General features: G+C 35.6%; 1 protein-coding gene across 1 annotated transcript in view; it reads left to right on the top strand.

Moving 5' to 3' along the window:
- The window catches only part of WDR70 (WD repeat domain 70), a 136298-nt gene that overhangs the window by 24959 nt on the left and 93036 nt on the right, over positions 1–18303 (top strand). Inside the window, exons 6-7 of the mRNA XM_056324158.1 lie at positions 12220–12279; positions 17423–17556. Coding sequence (XP_056180133.1) covers positions 12220–12279; positions 17423–17556 — 194 coding nt within the window. The remainder of the gene's footprint in view (positions 1–12219; positions 12280–17422; positions 17557–18303) is intronic.

Raw genomic sequence — 18303 nt, 5'->3', positions numbered from 1 at the left:
CTGTGCCCCTCTGCTCCGCTCTGGTGGGACCCCACAGGGGTACTGCATCCAGCTCTGCAGCCCTCAGCGCAGGGAAGACACGGACCTGTTGGAGTGGGTCCACAGGAGGGACACAAAGATGATCAGAGGGCTGGAGCACCTCTCCCGTGAGGACAGGCTGAGAGTTGGGGTCGTTCAGCCTGGAGAAAAGAAGGCTCTGGGGAGACCTTACTGCAGCCTTTCAGTTCATGTAGACACGCAAGCAGTTGTCTTACTGAAAATCATGTAGTAGATAGGCAGTCTGAAATCTGGAGTTCCTTCTATCTATGGACTATGTTTTTCTTTCTTGACTCCAAAAGTAAGTAATCACAGAACGTAATTTGAACATCCAAAATTGTCAAATTTGTACTATGTAAGTGTGTATTAAAAATACATTAACTGTCATGACCAAGTTGAACATGAATGTTGCTGTTAATCCATCTCAGCTAGATTAACAAGGTTACTATGTTCATGAGTAATAGTGCCTTAATTTGAATCATATAATCAGAACTGAAATTTTAGGTTGTAAAAGGAAGACTTTTTTGGTAGTTTAAGTAATCTTTGTATAGTATGGAGTAGATCCTTGTGGAGAAAGTCAGTAAGCCTATAGAATAATTAAGGAAAGATCCTCATAGAATGTATCTAATGTTCTGCATTTTCTAACAGTTACTGAATAACAGAAATATACAAGCTCTTAGCATAATATCAGTAAAAAATCTGTGAAATTAGGCATTTCAGTAAGTATGATGTTCTTCAGTTTTTGTCGTCTTTCTCCATGCACCCAGCTGAAATTTTGTGTATTGTCTAGACAATGGATCTTTATCTTAGCCTGAGTAAAAAAGTGAAAGCCTTGCTTCTGTATGCTTTTATACCTCAGACCCCTTGAGGAATGACTATAATAAGTGTTGGATTTGATGTGGGCATCATTCCACTGCAAAATGTGTTGAGGTCTTTCCTCTGTTCTTGTATAATCCACAGCTGAGCAGTACTGAATAGTAGTTGTTTAATTGCTGTGTAGAAATCAGCAGTACTCTGTTTAGTTGTAATAATTTGGAATTTTCAGACTACATCACAGTTGTAGATGTCAGGTTTTTGATATGGTTTGCTGAAGGGGTCTCAACATTTGTAGATACTATAGTAAGACATACATAATGCATATAAAATAAGCATGTTTTATAATGCTTGGGAACAATTTAAAAATTATGGGGTTTATGATTAAAAGTGAAACCAAGATGTTCATGCTGGCTGTAGTTTTTAACCTAGTGTTTGCTGTTTGCCCTGCACATTTTGAAAATTAATTTGTTGTGTCATTGGGTATTACAACAGTTTTAACAGTATGAGATACATCATCTAGCCATAACACACTACCTTCTTTTGGCGTAAGCTTTAGTTAAAGGAATATACCTGAGTGAAGAGTGGATAAAGGTGTGTTTTTTCCAAGCATGGACCTCATGTGTACAATATAAATGTATCTTTTCCTCTTTCCAGATGCATAGTTAAAGTCACGTTACATAAAATTGTGCTGCTATAAGACAGCTTAAATGTTAATGTTTTGAAGGTAATTTATGGGTGGCATGGGAGAATTAGTAATCGAAACAGTAATAGAATTGGAACCAGCTGTGGGAGCTAGATAGGAAATTGTCCTTCCTTCCTGCAGTAACTTAGACATGCTGTAATTTTTAACCCCCACCTGCCCTACCTTCACCCTGTGGTTGTAGATCATCTTTGCATGACTAGCTGATGAATTCCACCCCCTTCACAGTTTTAATTTCTTATCCTAATTAGACAACTAGAATATTTGTCACTAAGTGGGATGGTATGCGTAACTTTGTGTCTCTCAAGATCCTGGAGTAAACATTTGAGTGAACACCTTTTTACAATCACAGTTGGTGAACTGTTGAAAAGTGTAGTCTGTGGACAACTCTCTCTAGAGATGTGATTGTTTAGTTTTGCTGACTGTAGTGTGTTTGCTAAGAATAACAAGATCCCTTAGGAATTTGAGTAAAACCTTGTAGCAGATTCCTTACAATAAATATTATTTATTCAAATTTTTCAGATGAGGAAACTGGGATATGTGGGAATGAAATAAATTGCACAAAGTCAAAGGTTAAGGCTTGGTCTACACCAATGGTGTATTGCTTTAATTTTGGTCATTAGAACGTGTACAATTTAACAAAGATAGCTCACTAACAAGGTTTCATTCTTATACTGGTATAGAGGTTCTTGTATTGCCTTGATGTTTATCAAATTCTATGCTAACATGATCACTAGTCTTAAAGTGATCATCAGGCTCTTTTGACAAGAGGAAAAATGCATTTTATTTCAGTTGTAGTAATCTTCATGTCTGTTTTAGACATCAATGCCAAATATTGAACCTCTGTTGGTTGCATTGGTTTTTCAAGTTTTGATGAGTCCAAAATTAAGAGTATAGCGTTGCTGATGGACTTAATTCCACTGCTTATGGAACTTGCAGACGAAACAGTAATACCTACTCTGCTGCATATATTGTTTTAATGTATGTCCATAGATGTGTGTGTAACTACAACTGCCTTTTGCCGTGTGCGTGACAAAGGCTAAATAGTATCACTGACCTTTAAACTATGTAAAGGGGAGGCATTTTTTTGCAAAAAATGTTAAACTTTGTACATGTATTGGTTTCTAAATTCTAAAATGCTTCATAAATAATTTTATTTAAGACAGAAGGTAAGTGTGGAGAAGAGTAAAGCTATTTTAATGACCGAAAACCAATGAGAGTGTTGTAATTATCAAAAGGTAGGATACTGCTTCTGGAATTCTTAGTGCAACCTTAGTTTTCATGATTTCTCTTGGAAGAGAGAGCATTCTTCCTGTGTCTCTTTCACACTTCTCTTTTTCCCCTGGAGTTTTGCAAAAGGTGATGATGATGAAGTATCTGTGTAGTTTAGATAAAGGATGTTTTACAGGGAATTTAATATAAATAATTAAGGGAACTGGATAGGAGCTGAAAGTGGTGCATTAATGAAAGTTAGGTTCAGTTTGGTCCTGCACCATGTGTTGTGTTCTTGGATTCATTCATTTGTGTCTTTTAGGCCGTATTCCCTCTGGTAGAAGTTCCACATGGAATCTGTGTGGTACAGAAATTCTTATCAAGCTGGATGTGAAATAGATGGATGCATAAGTGAGGCCTATTTGGGTCTGAACTAAGTATTTGGCACTTAAACTCCAAAGAGTTGAAAGTTCGCAATTATTTTTCCTTTCTGATTTCAGAATTAAGCTATTCTTTGGTTACCTGCCAGGCTGAGCAGAACTTTCAGAGCAAAGGTGTTGCATGTTTCTTTTTTTTTTTCTCATTGTCAGCTAATATGTGGTTGTGTGTGTTATTTTACTGTTCCAGAGTAAATAGAAGTTTTCCTCTACGTTAAAATGAAATACTCTTATTCAGCTCTAAAGAATAACCTTAAAGGATATGCCTGACTGAAAATGTTTGTGATTTTTTTCATTGTAGGTAGTAATTTTGTATATCCTGCTGCTCTAGTAAAACTGTGTCTTGATTGAGTGTGGGTGCTTTTTGGTGGTATGTGGCAGTTGTGCATACTGTTTTAGCACATATGAAGTATTAATATTTATACACATTTGAAACTGAGATGATAAAGATTAAATAGGTAGGTAGTTATGTGAGCAGAATGTAAGATACCTGAAATATCACCAAAACGGTCAGTTTAAGTAAATAGGTGTCTCGGAAACTGCGAAGGAAACATGAATGAGTGCAGGCAATTTTAGATTTAAATCAGTTTTATCAGTGATTACAACTTGCTTTAGAAAAGCCTCAAGAGAATTTCTGTGGTATAAATTGTGAGAACAATTCCCAGGTCATAAATATTAATATGAACTATGACTTCATAAATTAAGGGCTTGTTATAAATTCAGAAATTATCTGAATGAGATTTTAGAATTTAGGTGAAAAATAGTAACCTCCTGAAATCTGTCTAAAACTGTCTCCTGGGAGACAGATCAGATAGGCCTTTTGCTGTACTTTAGCAGTATGATGTTTATATCCAAAAAAGATATTGGGAAACCATGTTGAGACTTCTTATTGCAGTACCTTTTCTAGATTGTTAAGCTATTGGAGTCTTTTCAAAAGGGGGGCATGCTGGTTAAGTGGCTTGAAAGGGAAGAGGTGTAATTCATGTTACCTGTTGTGTCTGGGAACAGTCTCTGAATTACCATTTGACCCATCATCTAATAAAGTATGTTGTATTTGACCTGTAATAACATTACAAATTTATTATTTTTAGGCAGTCATGTGTTGGAATGAAGATTTAATCTAAGGTCTTTTCCCTTGCTGGTTAAACCTGACAAAACACTCTGGTTCAGATCATAAGAAAAAATTTCATGAGGCTGTGAATTAGATGATGTTGAGAGAAGCTAGACACAGTACCGTATCTGTATTGAATAAATAAATTTACTTCTTGTAGGCATTGGAAAGGAAGTTCATCTACTTAAGCACCTCCTTAATTCTTGAATGTACCCTGGAGTAATGTAATTTAGCTCAATAAAGGAAAGAGTAACATCTCCGTAGTCTTCCTGTACTTGAAATCAAGACAAAAGTTCTGTGCTGTTTTGAGTGTTAGCCAAAATAAAGGTAACACTTTTATTGGGATAGATAGTATTTTGTAGGGCCCTTGCAATATTTGTTAATTTTGTATGTTTTCTGCATTTGTCATATTATCAATGTTTTTCCATGAGTAACAGGTATTGTGAGTGTTCCAAAGGAATATCAGCCAAGGTGATTCATATCAGTGTTTGCATGTATCCTCCTGTTTTCCATAATACTTCCCTTTTTCTTTATCTTCTTTTGGCAAAAACTTTAGAACATGCACATGTAGGCCCTGATTCCTCCAACCTAGTGAAGGCATCTAGGTTAGGAGTTTAGTTGCCTAGCACTCCCTGAATAATTCATGAAGAGGAGAGGTCTCCATATGATTTAGTTTTTTCATACACTGATTCTTCTGGAGGTATTTGTCTCTTTTTAAAGGCTGTATAGGAAATCTGAAGTAAGTGTTTTCCATATTTAGATGCATCACATTGAGAAACTCAGATTATATGAATATGGGCCAAACTGAGTTTAATAACATGCAAGTTTGCTTCAGAATACATCTGTCAACTCTAACATCTAAAAGAGAGGAAATTAAAAGTTGTTGAAATGTCCTTTCAAAACTGGATGCTTCCTTCTGCCTGCAAGTTGGTGGATAATGCGCCCCTGTAAGTACAAAAACTTTTCTATTTTTTGTTGCTGTAAAACAGCATCTTACCCATCACCTACATTGTGGTTTTTCATACTCTATCTTTCTGTGCGTGTAGTGTTGTGTAACCTTAGTGTATATCTTAGATACTTATTTTTCAGTGTGAGTTATGGAGGAAAGTAACAAAAAATCATGACTTGGAAAACCTGCCCATTTTACAAGTAATACGGTTTTAATCAGTGCATGAGGAGTAACTTGTGGAACAAAACATGAACATCAGTGTGTGTTTACAAAACAAGTTTAAAAAGGAACAGAAAAAAATCAATTGAAACTCTTATTACTGTCTTGAGCTTTCAGTGCCGTCATGGAAAATTCAGCTGGGTGCCTAACAGCTTAAAACGTTTTTCAAGTTTGAACAGAGGAATGAGGCATGTTTTCTTCCAGATCTGTGAAATACTCCCCTCCCCACACCCTTTTATCTTTCTTCTAGTAGTGTTTTAAATTCAATATTGAAGAATGGAACAAGATTCAGTTATCTCTGTTCATCATCATAGAACAGTCGCTTGATTTCATTTACTTACATGGATGCAACAACTATCAAAACTGGTTGTGAGGTAGGAAGGAAAAATGCATTTTTGTGGCTCTGAACTTAACTGCAATAACATAGAGGTTGTGCCAAGTGTCACCCTATGAAGTCTGATGGACTTCTGCAGCTTCTTTCCCATTGGAAGAGAACCATTCTGGCGATAACTTGAGAGAGACTACTTGGACCTGTAAAACTGAACACATTAGATACAGAAATTGGCAAACAACAACAAGCATGACTTGCTTTTTTATTGTAACTTATAAAATAAAAATAGTTTATAGCCTTCTGCTATTGGTAGTAGCATACTTTTGTGCCTACATACTGCAGCAGCTGGACTGGGTTTCTGTGGTGCTGTTCTAGCTGCACAATTCAGTGCTTTTCTGGGGTATTTTATCTGTCTAAACTGAGGAGCTTGTAGTGGTGTAACTCTGCTTTGGGAATTATTATGTCAGAAATTGCATCTTTTCTGTTGTGATTGTTAATGGCTTGTCTGCTGATTTGTTTTATTATTAAAATCTCCTACAAGCTTTTTCTTTCAATATGTTGCATAATTTACAGCATGGACATTTTTATTAGGATACACTACATTTCTCCTTTTAACTACTGTCACTCCCGAGTACTCTTTTTTTTTTTTTCTTTCTTTTTTTTTTTTTTTTTTTTTTAAACCACGCTTATTACTTTGAACTCTTTGTTGGAGAAGAATGATGCGGAAAATTGTTACTGTCTGGTCTCAAGGAAGATTTTAGCAGTATGTCAGTCTGTGTGCTAATGTCTAAAACAAAAGCCTTTCAAAGGCTCTCAGATTTTCCTGCTCCCCCCAACCTCACCCCCTAACAGTGTGGTGTTTGCTTTTCCATGCAATACAGTGATTTTGGTGGGGAAGAGAGGAGGCTTTAAAAAAATCATAAAAGTAAACATGAACGTGACATATTTAAACAAAATGCTTGAAAATAGAAATTTCTTTTTCCTTAATTTACAGAAGGCCTGGGATTTGAATGATTAAAACATGTTTTTCTGCAGGGAGTCCTTCATTTGAGTGTTTGAATTGCTGAAGTTTTAAGTAGGTGAAGGTAATTCTATCACCATTAGGTGCTAGGGTTTGTTGTCCCCCTCCCACCAGCTATTCCTGACATTCGTTAGGAACCCAGTCATTCCATCTGTCTTCTAGTAAGGCAGCAATAATATGTGTCAGACCACCTCTGTTAAATCTGTTCTGTGAAACCTGCAGTTTCACCAGAAACTGAGAAGTCTCTGTGAAGTGAAGTTCTTGCCACCTTCTCTTCCCTCCTGCCTGTGAACAGACAGAGTCTTCCACGTTGAGTGCATGAAACGAGACCCAAAAGATCAGTGTGTGAGTGTTCATGCTTGCAGCAGAAGACATTTTTTAGTCTTCTAGGACATAAGGTATTTAAAGTAAGAAGCAGCCAAGCCAACTTCAGCCTCTTCTGCTCAAGAGAGGGGAAGTGCTTACCTTTAGTTTAACCACTTGTACTTTTGCATAGTTTTTCTTTGTGCTGTACCATAGCTCTGCTCCCACAAGTGAGAAGTCTCTTCAAGTCTCCAGCAAGTCAGCATTCTGGGAAAGCTCTAAGAACACAGGAGCTATCCAGAAAAGGAAGGTAGCATTTTCTTCCAGGGCAATGAATGAAATCCTCAAGGAAGGCAAGAGCCTCTATACTGGAATCTAGGGACAATTGCAAGCACAGAGGGAAAAAATAGTATTGTTTCCTCTGTTAAATTGTAGTCTTGTGTGGGTGCCCAGGAAAGCTCCCATTTAAGGGCCTGGTGTGTAAAAATAAATGTGAGATCATCAGAATATGTCATTGTGGAACTTTTTCATAATCTTTGCTTTTCTACGTTTCAGTCTGTGAATGGATCTAATGGTCATTCTGAAATGACTTCTGGGTGGTCAGTCTGTTAGAAAGGCTAACAGATGGCAAAGACTGAAGTATTTTTTAGTTGTAAATGCCTCTCTCTGATACTGTTTTGGGGTTTTTTTATTACTTTTATAGGACCTAACATTCTCCCCAAGCCAAATCTTCGGTTTACCAGCCCTTTCTTTTCCCAGCTCTTGTATCTCTCTGTCTTCTGCCAAGTCCCAGTGATGATTATCGCCCATGTTCACAATCCCATGGATACTGAAGGATATTTTACAGAATGTAGAAATCCAGTTTTTTAACCATTTTTCCCTTCTTGGGTCTATTCTTTCACGTGTCTGGTTTGACCTGCATCATTGGTTTGTTTGATTTTATTTATTTATTTTATTTTATTTTTTTTTTTGGTTTTGTCTTTGGTTTTTCTCAAGAGGTCTTGGGAGACTCTGACCTAGCTTCAGCCTTTGGTTTCTAGTGGCATTATTTTCTGAGCATTACTTGAGGGTAAGGAAGCTCCCAAAAGGAACAAGAGAAAACCAAACCCACAGTATTTAGGGGCAGTGGCGCAGTGACTAGAAGAGTGTTGTCAGGCACAGGAACTTAACAGTCAGCTAGGGCTGGAATTCCATGAAAAAACATAACTGCAAACTGCAGATGTGATTTCTGACTTACAGTGTCCCTTTGCAGAAATTAAAAAAGGTAAGACTTTCCATTTTTGAGAAAAACTACAAACTCCTAGTATGCATTATTTCAGATTTAATATATATTAATCTTTGTAAGCCAGAGAGTTGTGAATTTTTGTAAAAATCATAGAAGGTATGTCAACACCAAAACGGTTTTCCTTTGTTTTTGCTGAAAGAGTACTCTAACATACTGTCTTTTCCTCATACAGTTTAAGAAGAAGGGGGGTAGGGGAAAGAAAAACCAACAAAATCCTGTGAAGTTTTAATCTCACATAGTTACAATACAAATTTTCTAGACCAGCATTATTGAAATATTAAAATCAATTTGTGTAAACTTAACAGCTGAAATCCAAGCAACAACCGGGAAGACCTGGAAGTGCTGGTACACTTTGGGCAAACTACCTTTATGGTTTTTCAGACTTACGCTAATATTCCGGTATACATAGGATCCTGTTGTTTAAAGCTGACATAAAATGTATTAACTATATTTTCCTGTGAGAGCACGAAAAAGTATTTTATGGCATTCCTTATTCTTTGGAATGTAATAAAAGTGGTAGTTACATCTGATTTTTCTGTGAGCATATAGGCATCTGTTGTAGCAGGTTAGAGTATTTATAGCATATTCAGTCATTTAGGAAGTTCATGCTTATTCTATTTTAATAACTCACCTTGGGTTTTTTGTAAATGTTTTGCTGATTGGAATATGTTATGCCAAGATCTGTTCCTGGACGTTATCAACTTAATTTTTTGTTTTGAATAGTCTAAACAGTTACTTTAACTGTCAGGCATCCCCTGGACACTGCAGAGTGTAGCACTGCTAGCACTCACCAAATGTCCAGATTTTGGGCTCAGGCTGCTTGATTTATCAGGTGGCAGAATATATTCCTATCTGCTGTTCTCCATTAAAGATAAGTAGCCAAAGCAGTGTTCAACATGAGTGTGCTGTAAGCAAAAATGTTTTCTATGAGTGGTTCACTCTTTCATTGAAGAGGGATTTTAGTATTGTCACCTGGAGGAGCTAGCAATTAAACTCATGTAAGTTTGTTCTAGCACATTTTTTTAATTCTTTTTTTTTTTTTTTTTTTTTTTGTTTAAATTATTGGAAGAACTCTTAAAGTAATTAAGATACTCTTTCAAAATTAAATCCACTGCTGATGCAGTACAGACACACAATACCTACCTTTGTGGTAAGGTACGTGAAATGAGCAACCGTGTAATGCTCCAGTAAGTGGACTGGAATATAAAATAAGCAGCCTTGCAGTGATTAAGGTAACAATGAGCAAAATGCTGTTTCTCCTTACAGCAACAAATTGTTTCTGTGAAAGCTTTTGAAGAAGTAGTATATCTTTTGTTATGGGTGGTGGCAGTATGAATCTTGGAAGATGTCTGTTTCTTTTCATGTCTCTGCTTCTATGGAATGTACTTTGATGGCAAGTACAGGTAGCGGCTGTTGAGTAGTTTTTTGCATCTGGAGAACAGCAAATACCAATTTATAGCACAGGGATTCATGAGACATGGGAAACTTAATTTGTATTAAAGTTATACCTTTGTCCAGATGCTTTATAGCGTCAATTGAACAATAAACTCATTTTCATAATCACAGCTTCAGTTGGCAATTTTGGGTTACACCTGCTTCTCAGCTTGTAAACTACTGAGTCTGTGGGAGTGTCTGTTAATACCATGTGGGCTATAGCTTTGACAATGTCATGTATAGATATTTGTAAACCTTTACTGTTACGGTATGGTGGTTTGACATTGGCTGGCTGCGAGGTGCCCAGCAAGCTGCTCTATCACTTCCTTCCTTGGTAACACAGTGGGAGAGAAAATAAGATGGAAAAACCCCCTCATGGGTCAAGATGAAGGCAGTTTAGTAAAGCAAAAGCAAAGGCTGCAGGAAAACAAAAGATTTATTCTCTACTTCCCATCAGCAGGCAATGTCCAGCCGCTTGCCAGGAAGCAGGGCTTCAGTACATGGTAGTGGTGGCTGCGGAAGACAAACATTATAATAACGAATGCCCCCCCCGCCCGCTTCTCCTCTTTTCTCTTAGCTTTTTATTGCTGAGCAGATGTCATATGGTAGGGAATATCCCTTCAGTCAGTTTGGGTCAGCTGTCCTGGCTGTGTCCTCTCCCAAGATTTTGCCCACCCCCAGCCTACTGGTGAGGGAGCAATGTTGGAAGAGACTTGGATATATGTATTGGATATGTATTAAATCTGAATGTTGGAAGGCCTTGCTGCTGGAGCACTGCTCAGCAGTAGCTGAAACACTGGTGTGTTATCAGCACCTTTCTAGCTGCCAATACAAAGCACAGCACTATGGGGGCTGCTGTGGGGAAAAGTAACTTCATGTCAGCCAGACCCAATACATATATTTTCAGACTTACCATGGACCATAGTCCTATAAATATTTTCTGGCTTAGGTGCATATATGATTTTCATGCTAATACTCAAGCTCCCCTTGAAACACCTGTGGCTATTGAGGGTGTGCATACTGTGTGAATGTGAAAGCACTGGTCATGAGTCTTCTGCTGGCTTATCTCTGTATATACATGTGTGAAAAGGGAAAGAAATGATACGTTTGTTTTGGGAGTTGTTGTTAGCTATTAGTAGAGCTGTTAGTGGCAAGAATTCATTTTAGAGGGGTTTGGTTTGGCTAAATCAAAGGTAATGAAGTTTTTTGAGTTTTATCAGAGAAATAAAGCTGGTAAAACTGCATGATAAAATGAGTATGAAGGAAAATCAGCCTGATGTTATAGGGACTTTTTGTGGCAAGCATGGAAAAAAAGGGAAGGAAATGGCAGAGGTGGATAAGGAAAGAGGTATAACATAAAATATAAAGTGTGCCTAAAAATTATTTTTAAATCATACTTAAGCAACAGAAAATTATAACAAAGATATCAAGCATCAAAAATATAATTATGTCTGTGTTAGGAAACTTCAGGTAGTACTAGACAAATCAGCATTTTGAGGAGAACGATTCGTATGACCTTTGTAGAACCTTGCCGCTGCCTATATATGCTATCTAAGCACATTCCATAAAAAATGGAAGTGCGAAAAGGAAACAAACATCTTCCAAGATTTGTACTGCCATCACCCATAACAAAAGATAGGCTACTTCTGTGAATCAAAGTAAAACTTGAGTACTTCCAATACATTTCTTTCTATGTAAGTTAACTCTTTTCATATTTGTGTTACAAATGTTAGTGTGATGTGGTAGATTTTTTTGGTTTTTAGACCTTTGACCTGTATGTTGTTATCAAATGAAATTCCCTGAATTACATTAACTATGTTATGGCTGCCATTGATGTGGCAGCTGTGAAGACCCATGAAAGCTGGAGATAATGGCACAAGTGGAAGTCAGTCCACAGTCTTAATAAACTACATAGGTAACAGTTCCTGTAGTGAATTTCTGTATTTTTTCATTAATTTTGTTAACTTCATAGGGTCCTTTTATTTGAAAAGACATTGTATAATAACAATGGATTGACTAAATCAGAAATCTAGATTGTCAGATATTGGCGATTGAGAAGCAAAGAAAATTTTGATGTTTGCTAAAGAGGAAAACGAAGAAATCTTTCCCTGTTTGTGTTCTTTGTTAAGGTAGTCTCATAATTTTTTAACAATTATTCCTCATCTTTTTAGGGGTATATCCATGAAAATAAAAATCTGGAATCACTCTTTTTTGTGACTTCCCTGTGCTTTCTCCTTCTTAGGTTACGGCTGGTGTGAGGGAAACCTTTCTTTCTTTAATATATACTGTGGTATTGGGTGCGTGTTTGTTTTGTTTGTTTCTGTCATAGTACTATTTTCTTTCTTTTTTTTTTTTTTTTTTCTAGAACCCTGTAAAGAAAATTCCAGATTCTCATGAAATTACACTCCAACATGGGACAAAAACAGTAAGTGATAATACATTTTCAACACTATTTGTTTTTCTAGAACTGAGCCAGTCTATGAAATAAGTTAACAAATACATACTGTCAACGAAAGTTCATGAAGCTAATTCTTTCTCTTAATGTATTATTTTAGTCTAGCTCTTTTCTTAATTACAATTGAGTGTGTTTTAGGACTGCCTCTTCACTTCCTTGTAATAACCAAAACATGGCTTGGCTCTATTTGACTCAATTGTGGTCTTGTTTTCTTCTTCCTTTTTGTTAAATATACTCTTTGCCATTGTTGGAGGAGATCTTCTAGGTTAGCCCTTTCTAGTCTAGACATAGGTCTAGTTGAGAACTTTATTTGGTCATGGATTTCAAAGAGAATGTTATTGCTGAAACTTCTAAGACTTCTTTGTAGCTGAATACAGGTCTCCTTCATTCTCCTTGAACCTCTAAGTGGCTTTTATATATCATTCTTAATTTCTTGAAACCTTGTTCTTCCTTGTCTTTGTATCTTTTCTAGGTTTCACCTCCCATATTGCTCCTTAACTTTCTTTTAAAGAACCACTGTCCAACTCTGAGCTATCATTTCTTTGTTCTAAATATTTTTATTTTTAAGTAACCTCAACTTCCAACACAAGTTCAACTGCTTCTATGTGCTGCTTGATTGAAGATCTTCTTTTATGGAATTTGTTTTCTGGCCATGAATAACCCTGACTCTCTCCCCAGATCCTTTCCCCCTATTCCTTGGCCATTAAAAAAAATACTGCTGTTGTTTATCCTCTTCAGTTTGGGCCATGACTTAGGCTTCAATGAAAAAATAATAATAGAATGTCTTTTTTTTTAATTTATTTTTTTTATTAATATATCCCTGTCATCTAGTTAATAGAATTCTCTACTCACAGCATTCCTCAGAATTTATTTTTTGGGGTGTGGGGGGGGTGTGGAGTGGGTGGAAAGAAAGGGAAGAAAAATGAAACAAAAAATTATTTGAGAAAAATGCTTCTAATGAGGATTTAAGCAATCTAAGTAAATGTATAATTTTCATTTAGTGGGTTTCTAAGAAAACTCGTGGATTTGTTTTATGTTTATGTAATTAACATAACCATACACTTAATCTAATATTCAATAATATTAAGTAATTATTTTTATTTATAAACTTGTTAAATCACACACATATATAAAAATAAAACATTAAACCAATAATTTGAGTTTTAAAATTTGAATTTTTAATAACTAATTTCTTTATGAGACATTTTAAAGGAATTTTCTGGAGGTTTAGACTTAACAGTAAATATTGAAATTTTTTATAAGTTTTCAGAAATAATTATATTTTTGTGTTTATTCATTAATCTGACATTAAACTTTGTGGTTTGTCTTGAGGTATGAAGAGGTGATAAGGCTTACCCATTTGTTTTATCATAGTGCTAAACATACATAGAGGGAGGAGGAGGAAGAAGCAACAAGTGTGTTATGTGAATATATATATATATATGAAAATATATAGACATGAAAAAGGAAAATATTCTCTTAAGACCTGTAAAAGATGCATTGTATTACACTAGAGTGGATTTTTTGCTCACAGTGCACATAACTTTGCATAGTAATTTGTATGCATACTAGGATTTGCATACTAGTGCACTAATGCAAACCAGTTTTCCATTTTACATGCGACAGTAATTGCTTCTGCAGTATGTTTCTTGAATACATTTCCTAACAAACTTTATGTAAATGTTTTGAGTTATTTTTCTCTGTTAAAGCAGTAAGTCTTTTGATGGCTTCTTAAAGCATAAGCTCGTGTTCTTTCCAGCTAAAAGGGTTTGTAAAGTGGAAGTTGCAGTTTTGGAAGACTTCTGGGGTATTTTGAATGCATGAGAATGCAGCTGTCGTCACCTAGAGAAGAGGTGAATTATTATGTGGGTATATATAGCACAGTTGGATTAGACTGGATGCAGTGAAAGAAATATATAATTGGAAAATACCCAACTATTCTGTAGAAGGACAATCTTTTTGTTTTGTGTTGGAATAATGAACCTACTTAACATGTCATTACACACATAGAAGGATGGGAGCAACTTCATATCTTGATATCAGAGTTTCACCCTGGTGTTTTAAAATAGTCTTCTCATTATGTTCATACAATGTACTGTAGCAGCTAAACTTATGTATCCCATCTGTACCTCTTCAATCTAATGAATGTTGGTTTGATGATGACTGTATTCCTGTGCAGCTGAAAAATCCCAAAAAAGATTTCCCAAACTGGAGACTCTTTCCAGAAACCTGATTAATTTCCTGGTTGCCTTGCTTATACATTGTAATAGGAATTGCTGTTCCCAATGAAACTTCAGGGTTATGTTTCGTTTTTTAATCCTGGCTCTTTAGAAGCATAGGTGGGTATGAGAAACAGTACATAGTCAGGGGTATTCTGAACAGTGTGCTCTCGAATGTCTCATCACAGCTGCTCCTTCCTGTAGTAGTTACTGTAGAACACTTGAGTCTATAAATGAATGGATGATTAATCTGGAGATGCCCATTTTTTCTGCATGTTAGAAATCATGAATTAAATGAATGGCTTTCAGAATTTGCGTTTAAATGGTAAAAGGGGCATTTTTTTGGAAACACATAAGAGGTTGCACTGGTTTCATTTGAAAATCAAGTATGTCACAGTGGCATAATCACTGCGCCAAGTTCCATTCATTCCTAGTAACAGCACAAAGCAGCACATTTAAAATTTGATTCAGGGAAATGAAAAGAAAAATGTTGATTCTTATGAGTAACACTGTAAATTAGATTTTTTTTTGAGGGGTACTGGATTAGGACATCTGATGATCCTTTGCATTCTTTAGAAGAATGACATTTTAGACCTTGTCTAAATGATAGGAATTCTGCAAGTGAAAGCTCTAAATTAGAGCAAAACAATTAGATTAAGGAGGAGTCAGTTGCCTGGTGAACACCACATCATTTCGACAGCATCTTGCTTTTCTTAAAAGTATCCTTTTCAGCCTGTTGGCTGTAGGATGACACTGTATGTTTGAAATACCCGTATGTTGAGTTATCAACATGCGGAGCAGCGTAAGCCTTAAGGAGAGGACAACTGGTAAATCAGAATTTGATTAGATAAGGAATACCTAAATGAACCTTCTCTACATGAAACTAGAAAAAGAAAACTCAAAAGAAGACCATGTTCTTTCATATAAGAAAACCTCATTTTTGGCAAAACGAATTGTTCATCTTAAAGTTTAAGAATAAATTCCATTAATGACTGGTGTTTTTATTGAGAAAAAGGTAGATTATGCTTTCAGCTGGGCATGGGAAAGGGAGTATCTCATGCTAAATTCCATTTTTTAAACTGTTTTGTTTGGGAACTGTTCAACAGTTTACATAAGTTTTAAAAGTCTCCATAACAGTGTATATGCTAAAGCTTTAAAAAAAGTACAGCAGTAGACTGATACATCTTTGAGACAAGTGTTTTTTGGTGGTACTTCTGTGTGTCTACATTAAATCATAGTGAGTGTCGGTACTTTTCGTGTACACAGGTAAAGAAGATACATACAGGTGAGCATAATTATGTGCAAGTTATTGTAATTTTTGTGCATTAAAATCTGGAATTTTTAGTATAGGTTTAGGCATCTGAAAGTAATTGGCTTGTTCCCTCTCCTTCTTTCCCCTGTCCCCCAAGAAATTCAATGTTGATACCCTTTGGCCATGACATTATTCTCAGGTGTTACCTTTCAGTCAGAGATGAAAGCTTTTCTTTTTTATTCTGTGTACAGGTTTTTCATTTGGTTGTTTTTCTCCCCATGATTTTCTGTAAGTTTGAATGTTCTTGGTGGTGGAGTATAAGATTATTTTTTTTTCCTTCAGAATCTTCTGGCTCATCTCTTCAAATCCCTTTCCAGGCACTTTCTAGAACTTTTAAGAAAATTACTATTATTATTATCATCATCACTTTATTTTCATGTGTTGAAGACTGTCTTCCTTGTTGTGAAAGGGTTTCTGAATCTGGTTATCCCGTATATGGGAATGACCTTGTTTTTTGTCTAGTGGTTAAAAGTCATCCTCTCATGAAGCATGAATTTCATATGAGTTTTATCTTCTCGTGAAAACTTGTTCAGTCATTTTTATGTTTCCGGTTGGGTGTATTTTTGAGTAATTCTAAAAACACTCTTGTTTTACTGTTTTTGACATCACTTTTCAACATTATCTCATGTTGATGACTTAATTTTTGAGAGTTAATCCCTTTACTTGATTTACAAATTAATTTAGTACATTGTTTAGCTAACTTTGTATTATTAACACTTGGGAAGAAATCATTTCGAAGGTTAAGTGAAAGGATGTTTAACCCAAGAGATGCTTTCTGTTACTGTCATTTCTTGATATGGTGATTGGAACACTACTGTAATAAAAATATTCAAATAGAGAATTAAAATAAGATTTTCACATAAAATACCATTTTAATCAAACTTTGATTTGAGGATAACAAACGAGAGTAGTGAGCATTAAATGTTCTTTCCTCAAAGAAAGCATTTCTGCATAGCTTTAAGCAGCTAGTTTAGTATATAAAACATAAAGGTTTTGGTAAGGTTTTTTTGAGCTTTAGTTAAAATACTATCTTTTTTCAAACTTGTGGGGTTTTTTTATATTTTTTCTTTTTTTTTTCGAAGAGAGATTTAACTAAACAACGTATATACACACATGAACTTCTTGAATAAACTAATGCAGTCTTAAGCTGATGGATGTTAGATGCCATTTCAGTATCTTGCTAGAAATATTATTTGTGCTTTTGAGAAAAATCTAAGCCACAGTTTTCTTCATAGAAATGAAACATGACCAAATTCTGCAATGAAATGGTTAGAAAGCAAACACTGTAAACTTAACTTTTCTCAGCTCTCTTCAGCAGTCTATTCAATTTCCACTTCCATTTCTCCTACTCTTTCCAAAGTGGTCAGGTATTATACAATATAGTGAAAATTAAAAAACAAAATAGCACTGATGTATTTTAGGAAGAAACTAGTGCACTGAATTCCTTTTTTTTTTTTTTTTTTTTATTATCTTTAGTTCTTCAGGTGTCACCAAAATATGAAATACTACTAAAGGCGGAAAAAAAAATCTTGTATCATCTTAAATTTTCTTTTTTTTCTTTTTTTTTTTTCCCTCTGTATAGGTTTCTGCTTTGGGGCTGGATCCTTCTGGTGCCCGTTTGATAACTGGTGGATATGACTATGATGTTAAATTTTGGGATTTTGCTGGAATGGATGCCTCTCTCCAAGCTTTTCGATCGCTCCAGCCTTGTGAATGGTAGGCATGAGGGCTGCCTTTTTCACCTGACTGTCCTGTGTTACAGTCCTGGTAGAATGCACGGAAAAGCCTCGTAAAAGCCTTTTGTATCCATTTGTACTTTTTGTGGTAAATGGAATGTGAACATGTCTGCTTATGTCTTTTCATGCTTTTTCCAATGACTTGCATATTTTCCCCTTTTAGAAAGCTGAAGATTAATTTGCAGATGTAACTGTTAGTAGTATATCAGCAAATGGATTATGAAACTCTCAAAAGAGACAGGCTGACTTTCAAAGTTGTAATTGAAATTAGTAGAATACACTTCTTGTACTCTGCTTATATAAAAGTTAGTGAAGAAGAGAACAAATGTGAAACAGTTGATCCCTTTGTGCAGAGCCTCTGTAGTTGCTGCCAGTATTTCTGAGGGGGGGTTGTTTTCTATTTTTCTTTAAGTCCTCTGTTTCTGGGAGCACTGGACCTTTGATTGCATTGATAATTGAATAGCAACATAGTGTGCGTTAAAAATAAGTGTAAGTCTAGTCTTTTTTTAAAGAAAAAAGCAATATATTTATATATGAATTTTTATATATATATGTAAATTAAAAATTATAGAAAGCAATTTTTAGAGAGTGTTTTCCATACTATTCATACTGTTCACTGGTAATTCAACAAGTTCATTTACTTACTCCAGAGAAGTGGAATACGGAATTCCTTCAAAAGGAGTGCATGTCTCATGCACAGCAAACTTTCAGATAAACACATTCATAA

This window comes from Falco biarmicus, chromosome Z, assembly GCF_023638135.1.
Source record: "Falco biarmicus isolate bFalBia1 chromosome Z, bFalBia1.pri, whole genome shotgun sequence".
In the NCBI taxonomy this organism is placed as follows: Eukaryota; Metazoa; Chordata; class Aves; order Falconiformes; family Falconidae; genus Falco; species Falco biarmicus.
Note: the sequence above shows the minus strand (reverse complement) of the source record. Positions and strands in the feature narration are given on the sequence as shown.